Genomic DNA, 25463 nt, shown 5'->3' with positions numbered 1-25463 from the left:
TGATAATTCTCTAAATGCTGCCTTTAACAAAACCACTGTCTCCAGTCCCTAATTTCAGCTTCAGCTTTCTTTAGAAATACACCCGTGTGGGATCCAGCACTCAGTGTCCCTCTCAGGGTTGTGTTTGCTCTCCCTTTCTGCCCAGGGCTCTCTGGTGACCAGCAGTCCGTGCTCTCTCTGGCCTGCAGCTCTTCTGCTCTTGAGTTCCATCATTTGATCACTCTGTGTGGTGGTTGATCTCCATGTTCATTGTGTAACCTGAGGCTAAAGTCACTAGCTAAAATATCTTTATTGTGCAGGGACCTGTACAATATTGTATACTGTAAGGAAGATTGCTTAATATTTTCTAGAAAATTATGCAGTGTGGTGAATTTATATTTTTTAGCTTGCGTCCAAGGACTATTTCAGATATCTCAATAAAGGTATCTTAAAAACAATAAGCCTTTTGTCAGTAGAGAGCTCAGTATTACAGAGCTCTGCATTCCCACTGAGCATTTTTAGCAGTCCATAAATTGAAGAAGGTTGAAGACCATTGTTGCAGTCAATTTGGCAAGTCATTTTCTTTGAGCTGTTACACTGCGTAAATATTTTACTGTCCTGCCAAGAGCTGTTGTTCTGCCAGACATGTCATCATCTCAAAGAATAATAGATCTGAGCTCCTGATCACTTGTGGTCTTAAAAGAACTTGGTGTTCCTGTGAAGCTGAGTAGATGTGCAGTTCCTGGCCCCAGGATCTAGAACTATTCTTGTTCTGTGGTCACCACACTGATCTAGTCTTCCTCTAGGTTAGAGAGTGGTACCCTTGCCTTGTGCTCTGAATATCTGAACCTATTATATAATTAATAATTTCCAGCCATCAAGAGGTGATAATGCTGTGAGGTGGGACAAAGATCTGTAGAGTTCTGGTAAGAAAACCCTGACATGTTACTGTTTCAGTTGCACAATTGAGTTTATTCATCCTTGGTCCCACTGGCTTTTACAATTATTTGATGCAACAGCAGTTACAGGGGGAGAGAGGAGACAACTCAGAATCAACAGCTTTTTGGTAAGAAGGGAATCCAGTTGTCATGGAGATAAGCAGGTGAGATGCCACCAGCCTTTAAAGATTGAAAGAATATTGTAATTTCTGTAAAGCCATCTGCCACTCCTGTTGCACACAGCTATTGCCTGAGTCCCTCCACTAAGTTCCACAAATAGTGCTTTACATTTGTTTAATTTAGAAATACACCTTGATCTGCTAATTGTTCAGGTCATGCAAGTGTTCTTTTTTTGATGGTAATTGTTGTGGAACTACTACAGAAGTGTTTGGCCTTTATTGCTGAAAACTCTCCTTCTCACAAAAGCCAGGGCTATGTACTCGCCAAGGAAGGCATTCAGGCAGGGGGTTTGGGCTCTGTGCAAACAGGCTCCTGAGACAGTATCAGGTACTGAGCTGGATAGTGCTTGAGCAGATGTGATGAGATGGGTTTGAGAGTTGGGGTGTTCTTCAGCCATTTGACTAACTTCCCTGGGGCCATGGAAAAAGTATTTAGATTTTACCTCTTTAAAAAAATGTCTCTCATATTTTCTGCTTGTTTTATTTCCCTCAGCTTAAACACCAAAATGGATTAGTCAATTTTACATTCATCTTCTGGTTAAATGCAAGAAATGTGTTTGGGACACCAAACCATGGAGGAATAATCATAGAGTAAAAGTCAAACCTTTCAGACTTGTGCAAATAAGTCTTGAAGAACTTTTTCCACCTTCATGTAACTTCCAAAGTACATTTTTTTTCATACAGATGGGGCATTACAGTGTGGAGCACACTCAGAAAGGCAGTGTTTGAAATGCTTTATCTTAGGGAAGCTGATGGTCTTCTGTTCCCCAGGAGAAGGAACAGAAGAGGACTGTGTCTCTCTTGTGGTTCATGACAGATTTAGTTGGAATGAAGCACAAAAAAAAAGAAGAGTGAACTAGATGTCTCTTCAGTGAGAGCCTCTTGGACTTGTCTCCTCGTTTGTTTATTTTGTTGTGTATTTCTTGTGTCAGAGAAGTTCTCAAGGGAATTTACCATTCAGCATTTCATGCAGAGATTATCATAAATCCAAGAGGGTTTTTTTTGCTTTGTGTATTTTATGGCAAAGCTCCCTGGAACTTTAATTCTTGCTGTTGTTGTTGTGTGTGATTTCAGTTCCATGAACTAATATTAGTTATACAGTGAGGAGACATCTATATATAAACACAGAGTTTTATGTGTTTCCATATATACTCATGTTTCTATATATAAGCAAAATCCTTTCATAGGAATATTTAAAAATATGTGTCACATTTTGTTGTGTATTTTATGGTGGGAAAGTGTAATCGGAAAAAATGCATTTAGGTCTTGTGGGACAGTAAGGTAAAATAGCTACTTGTGTGAACTGGATCTTTTTTTAGATGCAGGCACTACAGAAATAGCCAAGTGATAGCCCCTCTGTGAACTCCAAATGCATTTCCTTTTGCCAGGGCTCACTGGTCTGTTTGTCTAACCCTTGTAAGGACAGGGATGCTGTGACTGTGGCCAGCTCCTGGCTCCTGGCAGGACAGGGACCTTCACAGATGAACCTGCTGCATGTTGAGATGCAGAGCACTAGATCATACATCGTCCATAATATTTAGAGGAAATGTGTATTTCAGCTCTACTCAGAAATACATGAAATATAATTTCAACTAAATTGTGCATATCATTTTTATTCATGGCTTTCTAGCAAATTTGTTTGGGTTTTGTTCTTTACTATTGTGAAAGACTGACAACCTCTTCCTGCAAGTAGACATTATAACAACATTTTGAAGTTTGTTGTCTTCTGTCATTTGGAGGCTGGCATAGAGTCTGCCCTGCTGCTGCTGCAAAAGAGGCTGCTTGGGGGGGTCAGTGAAGGTTTTTTTGTCTGGTTGTTTTTATTTGGTTTGGTTGGGATTTTGCCTAGTTTATTTTTAACCAGTTTGTTGTTTATTTTTTTCCTTACCTGCCTTAGTCCTCCGTAGCTTTAAAAGTAATTGATTGACAAGTCAGAAATGCCACGTTTCTGTAAGCTTCATGAAAATGTCGTTTGTGGGTAAGAGAGGAGATTTTTCCTATTGCTCCCTGTGAGGTAGAGACGAGAGCCCAGCCCTGACCTGTTCTGTGCAGGCAACATCACCTGACTCTAGCTGCATTTGTGAGGGATCTTTCTTGAACAAAGAGAAGATGCAGGGAGAAGCTCAAGCTGCAGACCACAAGAAAGGGTCTGGCTGGGAATCTTTAGTTTTCCAAATTCTCGTGCCCCAGTCCATATTCTCCTGTGAACCACATACAGCGACAGACATCCGTTCTGCTATTGTTAATACACTGGATAAATACTGTTGTTTGTACTATAGATTTAATTGCAAGTCCTTGGAGCCTAGTAGACTGGTTTTCTGGCTGGGTCTGTGCTGCTGTGGCGTACCCGGAATGTTTGGATTTGCAAGCAGTCACGGAAGATAACAGGGAAGCATGTGTATTGTATGTTGCGTGACCTAGCTGTCCATGTCTGTTCTAGCAGAAGTTTGAGCTGTTTTGCTTTAGCATTTATTGGGATGTAGAAGAATTCAGCCTAATCCTAGCTAAAAATAAACAAACGCAAGGCAGAAATCATGGCAGTAGGACACTGTTTCTCTGAGGCCATTTCCATGGTCAGAGTGTTTTAGGGATGCTGGTATTGCATTCTCAGTGTGGGTACAGTTTCATGGGCAAAGCTGTACGGATTGGATGAATTTCAATTCATCTGCCCTCACAAGGGACTCTAAACTGTCCTGTGCCAGTGGATTCAACCATGGTAATTGAGGTTGTCTCCTCAAAGCTAGTGGAGTTACACTTCACTGTGACTCTTGTGAGTGTTGCAGGAGTTGTTGAGTACATCACGTGAATGGATTGAAGCTGTGTGTACCAGATTATTCACACAGACACTTGTGAGCCCTTGCTGTCCTGAGATACCTGGGTGCAGTGCTATTACATGGTCTTAGTATAAGAGTGTAGGAGCTTAGCTCTGTGTAAGTATTAGGCTTAGGCAAAATCAGTGAAGTGCTCTAACACACACATTTACAAAGGTGAGCAGTCTTAAAAAGACAGTAGAGATCTAGAGATCTGTCCCCTGCCAGAGAGATTAAATGAAAAAAGTGTTCTGCTTAGATCAATAACCCCATTCATTCCCTATGAGATGTTATTCTTCAAAGCTTGTTCTGGAGTAAAATTGTCAAAAGAAACAGTCTCAGAAGTCAGGGATATTAAAGTTGGTATTTAGGTTATTTGTGAGCAAATATGTTCAGATTAATTTTGGATGGGGCTAAAAGTAATGATGAGTTCTGCAAAAGAATAAAGAGAACAGGACTAGCTCGGCTACATCTTCTCTGAACTAAGCATCATGAAAGAAATACTGTTCTCACAGAATTCCTGTTACATCGCTAAAATATTACAGCTCTTCACTTCATGTAAATATTTGACAAGGAGCATTTGAATAATATTGTAATGTAGGTGTGAGTCATATGTCATCCCCTGTCATCAATACCCAGCAGTTGGAAAACTGTTGAAGTGATCCTGATTTAGTCTTCTGGAGCAAAGGAGCTCTTCATCACAGCAAAAATAGCAAGAGGCAAATTCACAAATTCAGTCTCTTAAGACTCCTTTTCTCCTCTTCATCTCCAGTGTCTTCTTGCTCAGGGGCAAGGCTCTCACTTCACTTTATCTCCAGTTCTCTCCAGTGGCTGTTGCTGATGGAGCAGGGCTTTGCTGTCTTATCTGAGAGGTTTCCTTCCTCATTCAAGAGCTCTGGAGAAACAGCCTACCAAAGGGTCACCCAAAAACCCACTAATTAGATGGTTGTTCACAAATGGAAATTCTAAGAAGTTTTTGTATCAAGTCAGTAATTAAAAATATTAATAGCTTAATTGCCACGGAGATTGATCTTTGAAGTTCCCATTTCTAAAATATGACCCAGTAGTGCCATTTTTCAGAAAATTAATCTTGCCTTGTGTGGTAGAAAAGATGATGTTGTATTACTATGCACTTGAAAATCTTACATTTATGAGTACTTGATAACTCCTACGAACAAAGGCAGGCAATTTACATTTTTTCTTGGAAAAGAGTAAGAATGCATTCAAATCTAACATCAGAATTGTCACTGTTTCAAACAAGGCAGTTTTCTGTAATCTTTCCTTTTCCTGGGGATGATGAATCAGCATTTGAACCAATTTTTTCAGCTTCTTTGTGTGATGGACTTTAACACCAAATCTACTTAAATCCTTAGCAAAATTAGGGGTTCTCCCCTTCTCTGTATATTATTGTATTATTATTATTATGCAAAATAAATGCAGTTTGCAGGCATTTAGATACCTGTGATGCCCATTTCTGAAATTGCAGGTGCACTTCTGTCCTTCTGCTTTGGTGTCAGACAATTCCAGTATGTTTTTGAGTGGTTTAAAGTACTTTGCCCCCAGTATCCATAACAGTTGCTGTGTCCATGTTCTCAATGAAGAGGCATGGATCTGGATCCAGCTGTGATCACGAGGTAAAATTGCACCAAAGCAAAGTGAAAATGTGACCTGTGAAAGTTTAAATTGGTTGCTCCTGTGAAGTTCTCGGTTCTGTAACTTTGGGTGTATCTTGGCACTTTTCTACATTTAGGTGTGCCATACCTTTAGTTTTTCAGAGTCACTTTGCAGCCAGAGGATATTCCTCCTTCCCCTTGAATTTGCTGTCACTCTGAAGCACTTTTGTGGCAGCTCTTCCTGCAGTGCTGCCCCCATGGGACCCGACCCAAACCAAAAGTGACCGGGAGAAGGTGGCCGTGTTTCTTGTGCCTGCAGGTTGCTGCAGTGTCCTCGGTGTTCTGCTGCACAGAGCTCTGGAATGGCAGTGTGTGAATCCCTGTGCCCGTGCTGCACTCCAGAGAAACAAATGTGCAGTGTCAGAGCTCACGTGGCCCCGATCCTGCGCTCATGCAAAGTCAAGGTCACTGGCACTGCTTTTAGGGGTGTGTTTATCACAGCTTTGGGCGCTGGGGCAGGGCACACACTCTGAGTGCTCGTGGGCTTGTACAGACCCTGCTGGATGAAGGTGCTGTCACCAATTTAGAGAGTGAACAGGGTAGCTTTTTGTTAGTCTTCCCGTGGCTTCTGCCACAATATAAATTTGAAAGCCTTGCACTGAGCTTGAAAAATCTGATGGCGCCATCAACCAGGCTGGGTTTGGAGCTGCTGGAATTGCAAACTGCATGTGATATAAATGGCCTGAAGTAAAACAAGTCATTAAAATAGAATATTAATGAACTAAGATGCTGGTAACACAAGAACCCTTTTAAATTTATATACTAAATAGTGAATTAAAAGTAAACTATAGGAGCTGATGATGATAAAAAAAAGAGAGTATATCCAGCCCCAAATTCCTTTCACGACCCACGATCCCAAGATGCTGCTCTTCCTTTTCAGCTCATGCTCTTTGCCTTCAGCGCGGTTTAGGTCCTTATGTAAGCATGCTGGCCTCAGCTAACCTTCTCCTAATGTCCAAACATCTTTCTGTTGTGCCTTCTAGTACTTTACCTTGGTCTGATTTAAAATCCCATGGTGTGGATGCCAAAATCTAGAAGCTCCCTGAATTAAACCCGGTCCGTTCTAAGAATTGAGGGAGGCAGGATTAGAGGACAGATTAGATCAGTAGGACTTTTGGCTGCAGTGATACAGAACAAGGCTGTTGTTTCTGTTGGTGTTGTGTTTTGGTTACCTGAACATCAAAGTCATCCGAGTTCATTGTTGTTTTGGATTGACTTCTATTTTTGTTGGTCATAAACATACATCTCTTGATATTCTTGTTTTCATTTAGTGGATTAACTCTTGGTTTGTGGTAGCAGCCTCTTGGACCGGAGGAGACTAAGGAGGTGACAGTTTCTCCCCTGAGCCTTTATAAAAGGCTCAAGGAATTGTCCTCCCCTAGGGCAGGGGAAGCTGGGGTGGGACAAGGCAGCAGCATTGCAAAGCTGCAGGAGGAGATGCTGAACAGCCCATGGCAGACAGGGGTCATTGCTGCGGATCCCAGGCTGAGGGACACATCTCTCAGAGGCTTCAGCATCCAGCCAGCAGGCAGGCCCGACCGATGCCAGAATTCAGGACCTCTTCTCTCCATGTGCCGGACTGAGGTCTGGGGAGGACCTGCAGCTGGAGCTCAGCAAACCCAAGGTTTTGCGCTCCCTCTGCTGGCGGCACTTCTGCCTGCTCTTCATCCCTGAAGGAATGCTGAAATCAGTGGCACAATCTTGAACAAACAGGGAAGTAATAAAATTGGTATGGCTCCTTTTTAGGGTGCTTGAACACTAAAAACGAATTCCTTGTTGATCATGCTGTGGAAGTGCAAGGCAGTAAGGAGATAAATTTCTTACACTTCTTTCCAAAAGGTCATTACTTGCCTTGGGAAGAGAGTGCACAGGGGAAATCACATCAGCATAAGTCACACTTCAGTATCTTTTGAATCCAGTGTGGAAGACTTGAACCATGGCCAAGAGTGACTTCAATATTCTGTTTGCTTGCCTTAAATTTTGTCTGAGCTTTTTTGTTCTGTGTCAGTCCAAATAGTCCTAGGCCTCTCTCCAGATTCAGTATTTTCTCTTCTTGTTGCCACCTCTTCTCTCAGCTTCAGTTTGCTGCACTTCTGAAGTAGTTCCTTAATTTTGTTTTTAAACTCTCACCCTGTTTCTCATCTCAAGCCACCAGTGTCCTGATGTCACAGCCTTGTACTCAGGTTAGAGCCTCAGACGGGTATCCGAAAATATTTTGGTTTTGGAAGAGATTTCTTTCTAAAGTGTTAGGTTTTCCTTCTCGTCCTCTCCTACTTCAGATCCAGTGGATAACTCTCTAAGACAGAAAAATACTTCCAGTTCTGGGAAGCAGCTTGTGTTTGTTCGTTTACTAGGCTGAACTCAGAGCTCTGGCCAACGCTGAGAGCAGCCCAGCTTGTGGTGTGCATTTTACACCTTCGTGGACCCTGGTTATTGTTCACCCCAGCCATATTCAGCACAAATCCCCTGCTGCAAAAGCACTGCCTGACTGGGAAGCATTGCCATGCTGTTCACGGCAAGGGAGGCATTAGTCATGTTCAAGAAGTTTCTGAAACTTTTTCTCTCCACTTTTCAATTTCATTCATGATGCCTGCCCACACCTTGTAATAGTTTCCCTTAAATAGTCTCACATCTGATTCTGCCCTAAGATTTCTGTTCTGATAGCAGAGCTCTGAGTTGAAATTATCTTTTTTCCTTACACTCAAATTATTTCTGGTTCCCAGCTAATTCCTTTTACTTGTGTACCTATGGAGACATCCCAGCTTCTGATCCGAGTTGGTTAACACATTTGGTTCAGTTGCAGGTAAAAGCTGCAGCTTTCTAGAGCTGTGCTCTCACGTTCAGAAGCAGCAGCAAAGCAAATCAAGTTTGTCAGTGTGTGTCTCACCAAGGTCCCACCACAAGGGATTGAAGGGAAGGCAGCAGCAGTTGAGTTGGAGCACCTACACCGGCTGATAGGCTGGTGTGGATGGAAAATGTTAGCTCATCGCTTCTCCTCCATCTGCCACAGGGCACTGGAGAATTACTGAGACCATTCTAGGAGCTTTGTCTAGTCAGGTTTTCAAAGCTGCAAGTAACTGAGCTTCTGTTGTTTCCCTAGGGAAAGTATTCCTTACAAATACAATTCACTGTCAGGAAGTTATTCTGAAACTCTCCCTGATTTTTGCTTTTTTTGGTGTCCTCCCACTAAATGGACTTTAACACAAAGAGTCTATTTAAAGTGCTACTTTTTTATTTTCCTGTGAAGGCTGCTGTGGTTTCTAGTTAATGTTTGTACGAGACTGAGCTCTCTGGTTTAAAGAAGAATCACTGTATTCCCAATGGTTGTGCCGATACTTTCACTAATTTCCTTTGAGGGTCTGGATAATTTTCATGTGGCTGTATTAAATGAATGTGAGTTATCAGGTTCTCTTTCCAAATGTATATTAAAAATTATATGTTTTGCTGCTGAAAAGAGCAGGATCGAAAAAGCCGAGTCTAAACCTAGATTATGTTTTTGCAGAAGTTTTGAGTTTCTCTTGTTTTTGTGAATGGTGTTGTTACGAACCCAAAGACAGTGTGCACCAGTTTGTGTGTGTGTGTGTTTGGAGAAAGCAGCAGTCTGATTACCCCACTGAAAATAATCAAAGTGAAAATGCAAACAGCATGAATGCAAATTTCTACTAATAGAAGGGAGATTTAATGTCCTTGAACTGTGGTGCAGAAAAGAAATTTAGGAAAACACTTTTTTTTTACTTTGGTATAATTGCTTGCAAGCCAGGGCTACTCCAGAGGGAGTTATTTTTAATGGATAAATTATACAATACATTTTAGAGTTGATTGTTTTGAATAATGTGTTGTTGAACCTGTGAATCTCACTGACAGACCAGTGTTTACCTTTGGACAAATCAGTCAAAACAAAAACAATCCTGTAAGATTAAACAGGGAGATTTTTCAGAAGCACACATTGTTAGTTAGCAAATTCAAGGGCAGCTAAACACCGCATGGGATTTTTCTCCATGTCATTGAAGGCATATTAAACAGGCTATGGCTTAATGTTCCAGGGCACTAACCAACAGCAAACAGACTCAAATTACTGGTTTTAACAAAAATGGACTAGCCTGATTCTTGTTTTACCACAAACTGACTTAACAAGAATCATCTGTTTTATAAATGTCTGCTACAACTTTGATTTAACACTGATTTTTTTTTAAGGAAATCAGGGGCCTTTATTGAGATCTGCTGCTTGCAGGGGGGAAATAACACCTACAAATCTTCCCAGTTACTGAGTTCACAAACCTCCTTCAGCAAAAGAAGAGGCATTTCAAGTTTCTTTCTCATAGTGTGAGGTTATACACATCACTGCAGGTTGTGGCTCACTGCTCAGAGCCCCTAAGTTACACCTTTGCTGTTGGATCACTCATTCCTGGGAACCTGTGCTCGCTCTAAAGCTATGGCAGCAGTATGGTTATTTTCTGCAGCATACTCTGGCTAGTAGCATGGTTTTGTTATTACATTTGGTCACACACAAGGCCAGATTGTGGCATTCCAGATCAGTAAAACTTTGAGTTTTAAAACTTTGAGTCCTTATGTACTCAAAGTTTTGCAATTTTTTAGAAATTCAGGAATGGAAATTCAGCAATGAAGTTTGGCCTGGGATTTCAGCCAGACCTCCCTTCCAAGTCTCTTAAAATCACTGGATAATTTAGGAAGGGACTTTTGGAGGTCATCTGGTCCAACCCCCTCTTTGGAGAGGGCCACCTTTGAAGTTGGCTCAGGTCACTGAGTTTTGAATACCTCCAGAGTTGAAGGTTTCACTGCCCCTCTGGGCCCTGTTCCAGTGTTTGACCACCCTTGTGAGGAACAAGGTTTCATTATTTAAAGAGAATCTCCATGTTTGAAATTTGTGTTTGTTATCTCTTGTCCCATCAGTATCTAGCTCAAAGGACTCTAATTTTGTGTTCATCCCATTTCTTCTGCCTATGTGTCTATGGGGAAGTGATATGTGAGAGTGGGATGGGCACAGCTCCATCCAAATGGCAAAACTCTTCATGGAGTCAAGATCCTGTGACTGACCAGAGCAGATCTTGGAGAGATGTTTTCATCTCTGGTTTGTGAAGTGCATGGCTGTATTCTTGAGGTCCTTGCTCTAGGCGTATAAATGCCTCAGGATCAAAGGGAGAATTTTCCCCCATGACATATTTTTGAAGAAATTGTCATGGTACAGTAGGAGAATGAGTATTTCAGGCATTTCTTTCTTCCAGTTCTGTTCTGTGTGGGCAGTAAATCACATGGACTCCCAGGAGCTCATTCTAAGTTCACTTACTCATGCGGATTTAACTAAGCATCTTCATGTTTCTTAATTAGCTTAATAAATTAATCAGAAGTTCTACAGAGCAAAATCTAAGCTGAGCAGCAGGGCTTTGAGCAATGGGACGAGACTGGATTTAAGTTTACCAGAACTGTTTGGTGCTTTAGTTGCCTGTGAATGGAACTGAGAGATGAACATTTGTCACAAATGATGCCTCAGGTACAGGTATCAGCCCTTGCTGGTGTCACTGTGCAGGGGGGAGCTGAGGCAGAAAGGAAACGCTGCCTGTCTGTGCCCACACAGAAGTTGTGGGTCACACATCACATTTCTGCCTTTATTGTCAGACCTGGCAGTTTTGCAGAGCTGCCCACTTGCTGAATCTCATTGTATCAACACTTTAATCCAGGAATTAAAGTAGCATTAATGTCATCTACGAAGTGTGGTTAGAGACTGTGGCCAGAAAATCAGTGAAGTGCAGAACTTCCCATACACCTGTTCTCTCTGTTTAATTGGTGTTCTGCTCTCAAAGCCCTAGGAATATTATATGCAGTCCAGATTTTCTCACTGCTGAATGTTTACTTTATTCAGCTCCCTACTGGATATGTACTGTATGTCTTTAGCAGTGGAAAATACAAGCTGAAACCGCTCTTTTTCAGTCGAATAAAATAGTATGACAATTGCCAATGGCCTGATAAAGTCTTTGAATAAATCTGTAGCCAATTTTTGTTTCAAACACTCAGAGGAGTCATTATTTTACTTACAGGCCACTTTTACAACTGAGCACATGCTGTGTTGTGCTCTTTTACTATGTATAAAGAGGTCTTTGCGCTCCTAGCTTTTCCTTTAGCCTTTTATGTCTTGATTACTTCCATCTGTGCAGGCTATTTTGCAGTCTTCTGTGGTGAGAGGGCAGCCAGTCTGGGAATGCATCTACTTAACATCTCCTTCACCACCTCTGATGTGTGTTCCACTGTCTGGTGATTTCTTGCAAATTATTGGATCTGGGTCAAAATTATCTTGCAAAGATACAAGAAATGTAATTTTCAGATCTGGTCTGTCTCATCAAATAATTTCATGAGCATTGGAGCCAGTATAAAGGAAGGAGAAAGCTGGGAGCAAAAGGCAGACTTTTAGGGGCAGCTTATTAGATTGGCTTAAATTCATCTGACCCCAGCAAAGTGTTGGGTTGAGGAAAGTCTGGAACAGGAAAACTTGACAGTCAGGAGAAAAGAAAGGTTAGTGTCTCCAGGTATGTGGATAATTCATCTCTTCTCAGCAGATAAATTCTCTGTAACATGTAGTTTACTTAATAATGAGGGTAGAACTGAGTATCGATGCTACCCACCAAAATCCAGTGATGATGACAAGTTTCAATGGTCTTGAGACTTTGAGTGATAAGTAAAAAACGCTTAAAATCAGAGATTATGGCAGAGTCAGAAAAAAGTGTTTCTGGCCTTCTTTTTCATTGTAGAAAGTGCAAAATGCCTGATACCTCTCCATAACTCCTGTCTTACAAGCTCACTTTGCTTAAGAGAGCAGCAGCTGGTACAGATTTTGGTCACTCGTCTCACATTAGGTGCTGTTGCTTGGATCAGAGTCCTGCAGCTGCTCAAATGGGGAGAACATAACATATTTTAGTGATGCTGAATTCTTGGTGGTGACCACTCTGGTGGGAAGGTCATGCAACTTGTTTTGTGGATGGACCTTGTGCACAACTTCCCATTGTATTCCAGCTCCTCAGGTCCTTCCCCAATCCCACTTTCCTAAATCTCTGACGTTGCTTGTAGATGTGTTCAGGACTCCATTGTTAGACTGTTCTTTTCAAAATTTCAAATTTCATCACCTAGTTCAGCATTATCATAGGCAGTGCAGAAGTGGAGGAAAAAGCTGGAATTTGGTGATTTTGATAAAAGCTGAAACAGAGTTGATAGCATTGTCTTTTGGCGGTTTTGTTTGGCTGTTTTGGTTTGTTTTTTTAATTTAACACATTTGAACAGATCTTACCCCTTACTAATATGTGAGAACAGATATCCTGAGGAATTAGCACCTGAATAAGCATATGCTAATGAGCTGCTGTGGTCTGTGATAGGAAAGGTTCTTGAAGGAGCTGTGTCTTTTGAATTGAAAGCAAATATACTAATGTCTGAGCAGGCACTGGGAAATAAATTAGAATATTTATTTTGTCTGTCTAGTTGGTTTGGTTTTTTTTTTTTTATTCTGCGGTTCTTATTTAATGTTGCTATGTTGAAAGAGTAATATATTACAGGGGAATTGCAGTAATAATAGTGCTTAAATCTTTCATGTTTTTATGAAGTCACTTTAATGCTGTTCATTGAGCAGTAGAAAGAGCTGGAAGTCTTGCAAGGAATGCAGAGAAATAAAACCCATAAAACCTGGCACAGTGAAAGATTTTCAGTACAATATGAATGTTGATACTTTAAAAATCACAAATCATCTTTCTATTAATTTGCTGTAGAATAAGGTTTCCTCAAGATAAGACTCAGCAGTGCTGTGTAGTTGGTATTTAAAGTATGTCCATCTGCATCTAAACGAGTAGCTCCAAGACAATCAGATTATGCAGTAGTTACTTTGGTGAGAATATCGCCTAAGTGGAATGGAAACTTCATTTTGAGTCTAATATTAGACCCTGCTTTGGAAAATTCCTTTTAAATGATCACAAGCTGGGAATAGCAAAAGAATTTAACTTTCGACAGACAGCATTCACCAAGAATTTGTTTTTAACTGCTTATGTTGGGTCCCTGGGAAAGCAGATGTGAAAAACTTACCAAAGTGAATTGACTTGACCTGATGCAATGTTTATATCAGTAGTTGATAAGTTTTCCTCCCTCGTCTAATTTGTTCGGGATATTTTCATTCTTTAAGCATGAGTAAGTCTGGGTTGGAATAGTTTAAATGTTTGTTAGTCTAATAATCTGAATCTTAAAACAAGCAGACATTATTGCCTATAAAGGGGTCTAAGCAAAGTTGAACTATTTTGGTTGTATTCCACAGTTGGGGATAAGTACAATTTTTGAGACCAGCAAAGAAGAATGTGAGACACTCTTTCTTACCTCCTGATAGTTCAGAAAACATTCTGATGTCTGTGTATTTCAGCTGCAAAATGCCACTTAGATTTGGTGGACCCTTTGAATGATTGCTTTATTTATGCAGCTTTACAAAGGACTGGTTTTCAGTGGCACCTGAAGAAACTGGCAACCAAAGGTATCAAGGCCAGTTTGAAGGGTCATGATGATGATATTCTTACCATCATTATTCCTCTGGCACAAAGGACTTCAGGTGTTCACTGTGAATGATGCACAGCTCAGGAATCTTTAGGACTACTGCTAAATCTCTGCTTTGCTTTTCTCTTCATTGATCAGACAGTTGCTTTGAATATTTTAATTAATTAATTCCTGAATAAGGGATCACCCCATATCGAGAATATATAAATAAATAATTTTTGAGGAAGGGAGGGAAAAAAGAGGAGCTGATGGATGGGGCTGACTTCTCCCTAGCCCTGTCCTGTCCCTGTGCTTCTGTGGTTTGGTCATTGTTGCTGTTTTTTCCAGACCTGAGGAGAACATCCATGGGATCCCACTGCAAAGGAGGGCTCCAGCCTGGCCTTCCTCTGCCAATGCATGAGACAAGAAGCAGAACAACAAGATACTATGATGAATTCAATGCCAGGGCAACAGTTTTGCTGGGAAAGACATTAGAACAAGAACACTGATCTCTTTAGCTCTCTTTTAGGGCATAAGGTAGATTTATGTGATGCAGGAATGTGTATCTCAGACAGAAATCAGATTATGATTTTAAACATCTGTTAAGCTTTGCCCCTTTTTTCATAAAGCCTGACACCAACTTTTTGTTTGTATCTGCATTGTCGCTACTTCTGCTATAATTTCTGATCATTCAGAAATTTTTAAAATGTCTAAATTGCTGATCTGTCTTCTTGCAGGCAAGTCTCACCTGGCTATAGTGCAAAGAGTAAACAATGAAGGAGAAGGGGATCCTTTTTATGAAGTCCTGGGAATTGTCACTTTAGAAGATGTGATTGAAGAGATCATCAAGTCTGAAATTCTGGATGAAACAGATCTATACAGTGAGTAGAAATATTTGCAATTTGTTTATAGATGAGAAGAAAGAGTCCATCCAGCAGCAATTGTATTTATAGCTGTGTTTTGAAAGATGTTATGTTGCCGATTTAAAATCTCAGTAGTCAAATTGTTGAGGAGGTTTCCTTAACAAAATGACCTGCAGATCCCTCTGATGGTCTAAGTAATTTTTGTTTTTGCAACATGGGAACCTCACTCCCTTAGGCTGTGTTAATTCAGAAGCAGTAGAAGTTTCTTTATTTGATCCTTTTACCAGGAAGGTTTACATCTGCAACAATCTGTTCTCTCCTGCCAGCTGTCCACCACTGAGGCTTGTTAAACCTTTCTGTTACAGTGCTCGTGGTCTCCCACATTTTCCCCTATTGTCCCTCTGCCTCAAGGGCCTGTAGTCCTTGTACTACCATACTTCAGCAAGAGGCAGGCAAATGTGCCTCAAGGAAGAGGGATGGAGTCTCTTTAGAATATCTGTCACTCATTGAGAAATCTTGAGAATAAAAAGTCTTCCTCAGGGCTGAAAACCAGCCTGTCTTAAATGCCTTCTTTTTTTATCACTCAGCACGGCTCCTTCCTTCTTTGTGTTAATGTCTCTTGAGGGAGACGATGCTGCAGGTCAACCATTACCTGGGACTTGAGAGATCTGGACCCTTTTCTTTCCCAGATTAAAGCTTGGCCAGTTACCTAAAGTGTCTGCTTCTCCTCCCATCTGCACAATCTGGCCTGTGCATGCAGGACTTCCTTGCAGTCATTCTTCATCTGTCTTATCTGTGGTTTGATCACTTGTTGGCAGATGTTATTTTTCACTGTGTGTTTGCGTGCAGCTCAAGGATGTCTCCAGATTCTATTATAGCAGAAATAATAATCTAAAGTGTCTTTAACACTGTTCAGCTCTCCTTTGCTTTCTTTCTCTTTCCTCACAGAAGGGATTGGAATGTTTCTACAGCATTTTTTCAGGCCAACCCAAGCATCTTCTATCCTCCCTCCAAGCCAAATGCCCAATGAGAACTTTATACTGTGGGATAGACTTACTTGTTTTTGCCTGAAATGCTTTCTGTACCTAGTCAGTATTTCATCAGTATTTATGTACTCAAATGTTCATGTAAATCACAGTTGTGTTTCACCATGTGCTGAACAGTCTAATTACTATGGAAATCATGGAAGTCCAGTTAGTATTGATGTCTTTTTATACTTTCACAAATGAATTGTTGGGCTAATCAGTTACAACATAATGCTTTTGCAGGCTGAATTCAAACCCTTTTATATTCCAAAAAGATACTACCTTTATCTACCTTTGAGATATTTTCATGCCTCTATGAGGGAAGACAGTGCATATGCTTTCCATTCTCCCCCCACATCTTGTTTGTTAAGAGAAAACACAAGATCATATTGTTTTGTTCTTCAGGTCAAAAAAAGCTTTGCCCATTAACAGGATGTTAGAGGGTAAGGAAATGAGAATTTAATTTTACTACCTGAAGGCTTCCTATATTAACAAAATAGAGCTGGTGAACATTGAGTTCACTTGAAACTCTCCCTCCTGGGATAACTTTTTATTATTGAAAATTCCTTGTTCAGAACAGGAAGGAAACTTCCTAGGCCTCCTGGAAGATGCAGGAAATTTTAGCAGATGACTCCTGCTAAGTACCATGAAGAACTTCTAATTTCTTTATGAAGCACTGGAGATCATTCTACTGTTTAGACTGATGGACACTGTAGCAGTAAGGGAGAGAGCAGAAGAGAAACTATGAGGATCACAGGAAGTGTGGAGCCAGCCTCCAGGTGGTTTGGTGATGAGAACATGTGTTTACTGAAGGTACTTTATTGTCCATGATATATTAAGGCAGGTTATTTTTGGTGTTGATCTCACAGTGTCACTGTTAGTAACCTCACCTCTGATTCTGTTCATTATTGTAGCAGTCTGGCTTGCTCAGCTCAGAACAAGTCAGCTTGAAACCCTTGGACTGATTTGCTCTGTACTAGGTGTTTACTTTTAAAAAGAGCTTTTGAACAATTCTGGCAGGATTGTTATGCTTTGTTCTGAAGTTTTAAAAATGTTTTGTTTTGCTTTGATGGAAACTTGAAATTCGATGAAATGGCTGACCTTGGTGCTGTGCCTTTCTGTTGTTTCCATGAAAAAACATTTGAGCTGTGTTAAGGTGGAAGCAATAGCATATTTACAGTTTTTGCTGAAAGCTGCTCGTACTGCTGAACCCTGCAGCTGAATTTCTGGAGTGCCAAATAAATGTGTGGTATGTCTTCATGTTCTGCTCTGTTCTGCTGTGCCTTGCAGAGATGTGGGGAGCAAGGAGAAGATGGGAGGAGGAAAAATTATTAAATGTGTCTGACCCATCAGCATCTGGGTTGACTGTGTACTTCTGAAGATGAAACTTTGTGTTGGGGATGCTGAAGTGGTGGAAAGATGATGTTTCTGTCAAGACACATGACACATTTCAGCCCATGTCATGATGAAGAGCTGCCAGTGTGTTTGGCTCTTTGTACTGGAAAGTTGTAGCATTTTTTCATGGTTGGCATACTACAGGAATCTGTTATGTGCTGCCTTGGCTCTAGCCATGGTGGGAGAGCATTTCTCAGCTTTCTCAGAGGCCCAAGAGAGAAAGCTGTCTGTTCTGTGTTGGACTGCACAGACTGCTTGGTCATTCTTCTGGTCCAGGTTTGACTGGTGGCCTGTCTTATTTAGTTCTTTCTGCTTGAAGATGAGTTTCATTATCTCTTTGTCTTGTCTGGAGCTCACTGCAGATGCCTCCACTGTCCTAAAGACAAAAAGCACAGGAGGAGAGCAAGGATTTTCCCCAGCAATTACCTGGGTGCATTTGCAGTGCCCATCAATCTGCCTGCCTCTCCAATTGAATGGGTTATCTGAGGCTTGAACTGGCTCTTCTGTAACTGTCTCCAGTCCAAACAGGCTCCTTCAAGGAAATTCATGCAATAGTTCATCATGTTATGCATCAGACATCAAAGTTTAGAATTATTACAAGAGATATCACAATGTTAATTTTGTTTTGACCACTCATCCTCTGGAGTTCTTTGCCTCAGCCCAGAGTTCATGATCAGGCTTAGTGCCAATGATTTAAAGGAGAAGTCTAAATATTCCCAGAACCTACTAAAGATGTTTGCAATATTTGTTGGTATCTCACCAGAAAGTGAGTGTATCCCTTATGCATTTCATTGTTCATGTTGCAAAACCAAAGAGTATCTCAGCACTCTGTAAGCAGAGATCACTTCAGGGTGCCAAGGTAACTTCAGTGCCTGCATCTCCATCTCACTGGAGAAAGGACAGACAGGAAATACCTGGTTCAGATTCAATTACATTGGTCACAATCCAGTCCTTGGTTCTTATGTCTTAGAAGAAGCTCAAAAGTTGTTTGGATAGCAAAGAAAAATTTAAGACCATCCCTTGCAAAAATAAGCCAAGATAATGGCTTTAAGCCATGTGGCTCTGTTATAACCATGTTATGTTTTTCTTGAGAGAAAATTTTTGGATAAGCTGCAAAGAAAAAAAATAGGAGGAGTTGAAATTGCCCATCATTTGAGTTAGAGCCTGTGTCTCTTACCTTGATGACCATTATGGACAGAAAGATTTAAGGCATCTTCCCGTTGTGTGATGGTGGTTTTGTTTTCAGGTACCAGTAGTGCAGTGTAAAGCCTGCAGTGTTACAGCCCTTTCAAAGGAAAAGCACTGAGATGTTTCCCTGTCTCAGGGCCAACACTTGTACTTGTGATTTTTGCCTCCCTGAAGAGAGCAATGATGGAGCTCCTTATGAGAAAACACCTCAGATACAGTGCTTTAAAAATAACATTATCTAAGCTTTTCAGAAAAAAACAGTTTCTATTCTTCCTTTCTCTTACAAGAGGTAGAACCTAGTGAGAGCTTTTAGGCAAATTTTTTCCTATTAATTTTCCATTGCTTTGGAATGCATCTTTCCTTTAACTGCAAGTACAGTTAAGGTCTGTCTCGAGCTATATTCCTAAGGCAGGGATTGTTTTTAGTCTGTAGGCACTCCCTTCAGTGGTTTCTATTCCTGCTTTTGGAAAAGAAACTGCAGTCCCTGATGTAGTCCAAGTCTTGGGTAAAGTACTACTAGGGTAAGAGGCTTCTGCTTTCAAAGAAGAAAAAGAGCATGGGTCATCATTGTTCTTCTCCATGTGCCTGGGAACAAGTATCTCAAACATTCTGGTTTGCACTGCTCACAGAATACACTCAAGATATCTCAAATAGGTAAATTACTGTCAGTACAGTATTACTTTTGAGTCTGTGATAGTCCTGTAGTGGAGGCATGTTCCTGGGAATCTGAGGATCTAGATGTACTCATGTCTAAAAGATGACTTGGGAGGATCTAGAAACCTGTAAATTACCAGTATTGTGCATTTCCAAGCCTCAAACTCAGCACTCTGAGCTTTATGTAGACTGTAGCATGCATTTGGACCTGTAAAAGGCTGCAGATCTCAGTGGTTTCCAGTGCATTACTTTAATAATCTTTGCATGTATAACTCGTAATCTGAACAAGCATCTGGGAGTATGTGCAGTTTCAGTGTCAGCTTCACCTACACCTCTTTGTGTGCCTGCCCAAATCCTGTGCCATGAGCTGATGTGCCAGAGCTGCCTGTGCTCCCTCAGAAGTCCAGTCATTTTACACCAATTGACCAAGGGGCTGCTAGACAAGATCTTAGGATCTTCCCCCTCAAAGGCCCTAGAACCTGAGCCGTGTCTCCTCTCTGAGTGGCTCACAGAAATTGCCTCAACACTTGGGTTTCCTGCACTCTGTGGAGCTCAGAGCTGTCTGACAGCATTCTGCTGCTCATAGCCACTGCCACCCTACACATGGTGTCACCAGAGAGGACCAGCACCCTGCCATCTGAGCAGAGACCTCTTCTGCCTGGAACTGATGTACACCATGCCCCAACATACCCGTAGCTGTCCACTTACCTGGTGTCCTAAACATTTTGGGGCAACAGCTCAGGGGGTGAATTACTATCACCCCCTGGGGTTTTTGTATCTCTTTCATGTTGTCTTTCACAAATGGAGATTGCTCACCACAGAGCCTGCTTTAAGGCATAGGTGAACCAAGTTTTTAGCTGAATAAAGGACAGGAGTCCAGGATCACTAGTAGGCAAATACCCATATCTGAATTTCCGAAGCTATTCTGTTCTTTATTCTGGCTTCTGTGCCTGTAAAGTGGCCAGAGATTCCCACCTCCAGCCTGTACACCTTGTCAGCTTTTGCTGAAGTTTGGACAGGACAAAAGAAACCAGACATTGGGAATACTTCAGCCAAAGGCATGCAGATTTTGCCACAGCTGTGCAGAGTCCCTGAAGCCAATGGTACAGCAAAAGAAATAAGTTATTGTCTATTTCCTCTGTGTATGTGCTGGGAATTTTCTAAGGAATGTATATGTAAAAAACAGCTATCACAGTTATGCTTGTAAAACAACAATTTTAGATGTTTAGTAGTACTGAGCAAGACTTCTCCCCACATGAAGCGTAACGTGCAGAGCTGCTCTGCAATCAGGTGTTTGCAAGCAGAGACTTTCCCCTGACCAAGGTGACAAAGGCATGACAGAGGCTGGGGTGCAGGACAGGGGCCCATGGCCACACAGCTCCTGATTTTCTGTGGTTTGGGCATTGCAGAGGGGTCTGCCTGCACCCTGTGCTCTGGCCAGCATGGTTCGTGTTGGACCTCGTTCTAACAGAAATTGCTTCCTTCCTTTCTTCTCCCACCCTGCCTTCCCCAGCTGATAACAAGACGAAAAAGAAAGTAGCTCATCGGGACAGGAAGCAGGACTTCTCTGCCTTCAAGCAGACAGACAGCGAGATGAAGGTTAAAATATCACCGCAGCTGCTCCTGGCAATGCACCGGTTCCTGGCAACAGGCAAGTGCGGGTTATCGCTTTCTGTGATCGCGCCAGAGCCCGAGGCAGTTTGTCAGCAAAGGCCGGTGAGCAGGGTGGGACAGCACAGGCGGGAAGGGAGGCTGGATTGTGGGGTGACAAGTAATGCCACTGTTGTGTTTTTCTTTTTAAATTCTCTCCTCTCCTGTGTTCAGTGTCGGCATGAACCCTCTGAGACATATACCAGGGGTGGACCAGTAACTTTAAATTGGTCTGAAAGGTAAGGATGAATGCCAAGTGCCGCACTGCATGTCTAGAGTCCGTCAGATTAACGACTAGCAAGTACACCCCATTAGGAAGAGCTCAGGGAACAAACCAAAGAGGACTCTGTACCACTGGCCAGCTGGCTGTAATTGCACTCTGGCGCCTTCTCCAGAAAGAGATGCTGGACTTGTTGCAGGAAGGTCTAAACCTGTTCCATGAGACTTTATGACTCCAAGTGAAAGACTCTCCTGACACATTTAATGCAGACTGCACAGGTGGTTGAACTGTACTCTTTAAAATGGATTTCTCTCTGGCTTGTGTGACCTCCGTTGATGGCTTCAGAGGTTTCAGAGGACAGTTGTCTCCATCCCAGAACACCTTGATGTTTTAGCCCTTGGTTGGGCAGTCTGGCAGAGAGACCAGGGCCTTGAATGTTTTCTTGCAGCTGGTATTGCCTTTCGTCGTAAACTTGGTCCTTTCACCTCAGAGATGAGGCCTTTAAACAGGAGAGCTTGTGGAAAAATGCCTTCCTATTGCTTATGCTGTCTCTCTTTGACATACAAAGACTTGGCACATGCAGGCCTTTCAGACGGTCATCTTTCGCTGCCGTGTTCAACATATATTCATGGGTGGAAAATTATAAAGTTGCTTTGTCTGAAGTTTGCCAGCTCCACTTGGAAGTTAGTACTTCCCCTCCTCTAAGATGCAGTAACTGCCTACCTAGATGCTCCTAGTCTGTCTTCATGCTTTATTTTGCCTCTGTGACTTGAAAGAAATATGTACCTGATGGGTTATCACATCTCAGCTGAGGGACAGTGATTCCTTAGAAGGCGCGGAATCCTACGGCTCATGAGCAAATGAGCGTGTCCTTGGTGAAAGGAAGCAGTTCAACAGGAAGATGTGGACATAACAGCAAGCAAGGCGTTGTTCATGTAGTGTACAAGACTCCATGGAGTTCCATAAACACCTGCTCAACAGACATAGTCTTACAGTGCTGCTTCTCCTCTTGCTTTGTGGATGGAAGGATTGTGTAGCTTAAATACAGGTCTGTCGGTGAAGCCACTGCTAAAAAAGATGAAAGCTGCAGTTCTGGTTTCTCTGTTCTAAATTGAGAATAGTATCTTTGGCAGATGATGGGTTGTTAATGGTCCTGTTCTGAAATGAGGTGTTGGGAAAGCTTATCAATTTGCATGTGTAATTCTCATCGTCCCTGGCTTACCTCTCCCACACAAGAATGAGCTTCTCTGCTTCAAACAGCTCCCGTTGGAAACACTGAAGATCAAGTGGATAGGGATTGTGTTCTGTGTGTCAGGCATTAATCCCACATGGTTTGAGCTGACCTGTACTTTCTCTCACTTTGAGTCACTCTTCCCATATGAACCATGGCAGCGCCAGTTGTGTCTGATTTGTGTAGAGCATCTCTCTAGAGCAACTTTCTAGGCCCCAGGCAGTAATTAATTAATTTTTTTTTATATTACTAAAGTGCAATGAATGCAGTGACTTTAATACCTTTTAGGGAAGGAAAAAGAAATTCAACGATTCTCTGTGCCCCAACAGTAAAGCTCTTCCATTTACACAACTCTGTGACTCAGAACTCTCAAGAGGGCAAGACCATCTTTTTCTTTTCCCTTTCAGATGAAGACATGATTTTTGGTTGTTTTGAAAAAATACTTCAATGGAAGTTGGGGTGTTACTGTGTTTTTTCCCCTCCCTTTACAAATCTAACAGTCTCAAAAGGCAAGAAACGTGCAATTCCATAATGGATTTCTCTGCATCTGTGTGTCTTTTATAGGCAAATGCTTATTAACGAGTATTGCTAACTTCCTGCCAGGCATATGAGGTGTAATGCCAAGTTGTATCTTGTGTTATAGAAGTAGAAGCATTTGGTCCATCCCAGATGTCAGAGAAGATCCTTCTCAGGCTGCTAAAACATCCCAACGTCATCCAGGAGCTGAAATACGATGAGAAGAACAAGAAAGCCCCAGAACACTACCTCTACCAGCGAAACAAGCCCGTCGACTACTTTGTTCTCATTTTACAGGTCAGACATGTGATTGTGTAGATATGTGCAAAACCTTTTCTCTCCTGATATACCCCCCTCTACACCTGTTCCAGTTGTTGAAGTTTGTCTTCTTTCACACATGGGGAGCTATGGCTCCTGGGACCTGCTCCTTTATGACCTTGCCAACCTTGAGGAGCTCACTCAGCTGCTTTCACCCTCAGTTAAACCAGTTGTGAGGGATGGAAAGCACTTCCCACTTTCAGTCATCTGCCAATTTATTTATGCTTTCACTATCCCAAGGATAGCCAGCGTAAAGGAATCCCCATTGGCATTGCTTGGAAAATAGGGGTACAGAAAATGCCACGTCATAGGAATTTGGCCAGCACAGTTTATCTGCTGAGCCTTTTCCTTTTGCAAGAGGAGGCATGGGGAGTTTGATAATTTAGAGAAATGACATTTTTCTGTGCAGTTTTGAAGTCTGTACCTAAGGTGTAGTGAGAAGCACAAGTTTCAGTGGGAGCCTTGTGCCATCTACTGAACTGATGTCACCTCCTGCTACAGCCTGGCAGAATGCAGACCCTGGGCACGCTGCCACCCAAGCCTTTATCCTGCCCTGAGATCCCTGCACTTGTGTGGCTTTTACACTGGAGCCCTGGTGGTGTGGGAGGACTGTTTTGTGTGTGCTCTGTACAGGATTGCTTCCAGTGCTGGCATCTCCCAGGTTTTGTTATCAGTAAGGAATTATTGAATGGCTTAGGTAAAGCTTTACACAGAAATTTAGTTTCTATCTAGCACCATTTAAACAGGAATAATCCTTTTAGAGAGATTTTGCTGGAAATGTTCTTCTCTGTCCAGCACAACTGAAAATCAGTTTTGGTTGTAAAAGCACAGGCATTGTAGCTGAAATTGTAACACAGGGCTTGAAATCTTAATGTGGCCTTTAAAATAGAAAACGGGAGGGCACGAGTTTAAACACTGTTATAAACAGCTATGAGAGCACTGAGATATATTGTGGATTCAATATAATTTTGATGCTAAAAAAACTATCTTCTTTTTTTCCAAGAGTTTGAGGAGCCACTGGTAGCTCTTTAACAGCTTTTTCTTACATGCTGAATTGTTACAATCTGAAATATTCCAAAGGCAAGATAATCCTCCTGATGTAATGCTGCAAAGATGTAAATGGAGGACGTGGGGATACAAAAGAACAATCAGTTCTTCCTGAGCTATTTCGCAATCAATAAATATTTAGCAAGCACAATATGCCAGGTCTATAATGCATTTGGAAAAGTGAGTGTTGCAATAAATACATACTGCAAAAATGGTAACAAATTGGTTCTGCCAGGATCAAGAGAGGCTAAATACTCTGCTTTTGTTATTTAAATGGACTTGGACTTATTCTCTCACACCGAGGGAACAAGAATGCCTTCACACTAAATGCATGCCAGTTAAACAATTAAATGTATATTCTTCTTGTGTGTAACCAGTCTTTGTCTGGGTGACAAAATTGTACCTTTTGGAAGGCTTATAATGAAGAAATAAGCTAGTTTTGTGTTGCAGAGTGAAATTGGTTTGAAGGGCATTTATATGAAGCTGTTGCTTGTGATAGCAGGAAAGTGGATTTGTGAGCTGGGCACTCTCTTCCTGCTAGGCAGATTTCGTGTTTTTTCTCATCTGGGACAGTTAGATAAACTGACTTGGTATTGGGACTCATGCATGTTAAGTTCATTATCACCTTTTTCTGCCCTTGTCCAGTACTGTACATTTAAAGGCATGATTATTTATTTTAAATGGGACTTAATGAAATAAACACTTAGAAATAAATTCTACCTTTTGGCCTCATTTTCACCAAGCTGTGTTCAGATGATGTTCAGTCTACTTAGTACACCTGGGATGGGCAGTCTGTCTCCCTTCCCAACCAGCCAGAGGAATTGCACTCGAGGTATATTATGCTGTTTGCCTGAAATTCCAAATTTTGTGTAGTTCAGCCTGAAAGCTGGATGAGATCTCTTCTGTCTGCAGTGGTATGCTGTGAGTCTCAGTGCAGTAAGGATAGATGGACGTGAAAAACAGGCCCCACTAAAAAGACAATAATTTTTGGCTACTTCTATACCAGTTTGACTGGAGTGTTTTACAGCTATGTTTGATGTGGTGGGTTCTGTTCTGGAGTCCTGTGTAGGACATAATGTTATACATTTGGTTGAGCCCACATCAGAAACAGGTGTACCTGTGTGCTAGTGTAGTTTTGTACAGCTTGGGAAGCACTGAGGGTCTTTTGTAGGCAAGACTCTGCAAAAGAGCAGGATCTTAAGCATGCTGGGATCTGTAAATCTGCTAGAAATCATGAAGACCAAAGCAGCCCCAAGGCTGCTCCTT

The 25463-nt window shown here is 41.7% G+C and overlaps 1 protein-coding gene across 2 annotated transcripts in view; it reads left to right on the top strand.

Moving 5' to 3' along the window:
• The window catches only part of CNNM2 (cyclin and CBS domain divalent metal cation transport mediator 2), a 112960-nt gene that overhangs the window by 75656 nt on the left and 11841 nt on the right, over positions 1 to 25463 (top strand). For both annotated transcript variants that reach the window (XM_063405390.1, XM_063405388.1), the window contains exons 2-4: positions 14828 to 14971; positions 20729 to 20866; positions 22960 to 23129. In XM_063405390.1, coding sequence (XP_063261460.1) covers positions 14828 to 14971; positions 20729 to 20866; positions 22960 to 23129 — 452 coding nt within the window. The remainder of the gene's footprint in view (positions 1 to 14827; positions 14972 to 20728; positions 20867 to 22959; positions 23130 to 25463) is intronic.

The sequence above is a fragment of the Prinia subflava genome, chromosome 9, assembly GCF_021018805.1.
Source record: "Prinia subflava isolate CZ2003 ecotype Zambia chromosome 9, Cam_Psub_1.2, whole genome shotgun sequence".
NCBI lineage: Eukaryota > Metazoa > Chordata > Aves > Passeriformes > Cisticolidae > Prinia > Prinia subflava.
The sequence above is the reverse complement of the archived record's forward strand: the minus strand, read 5'-3'. Positions and strand labels throughout refer to the sequence as shown.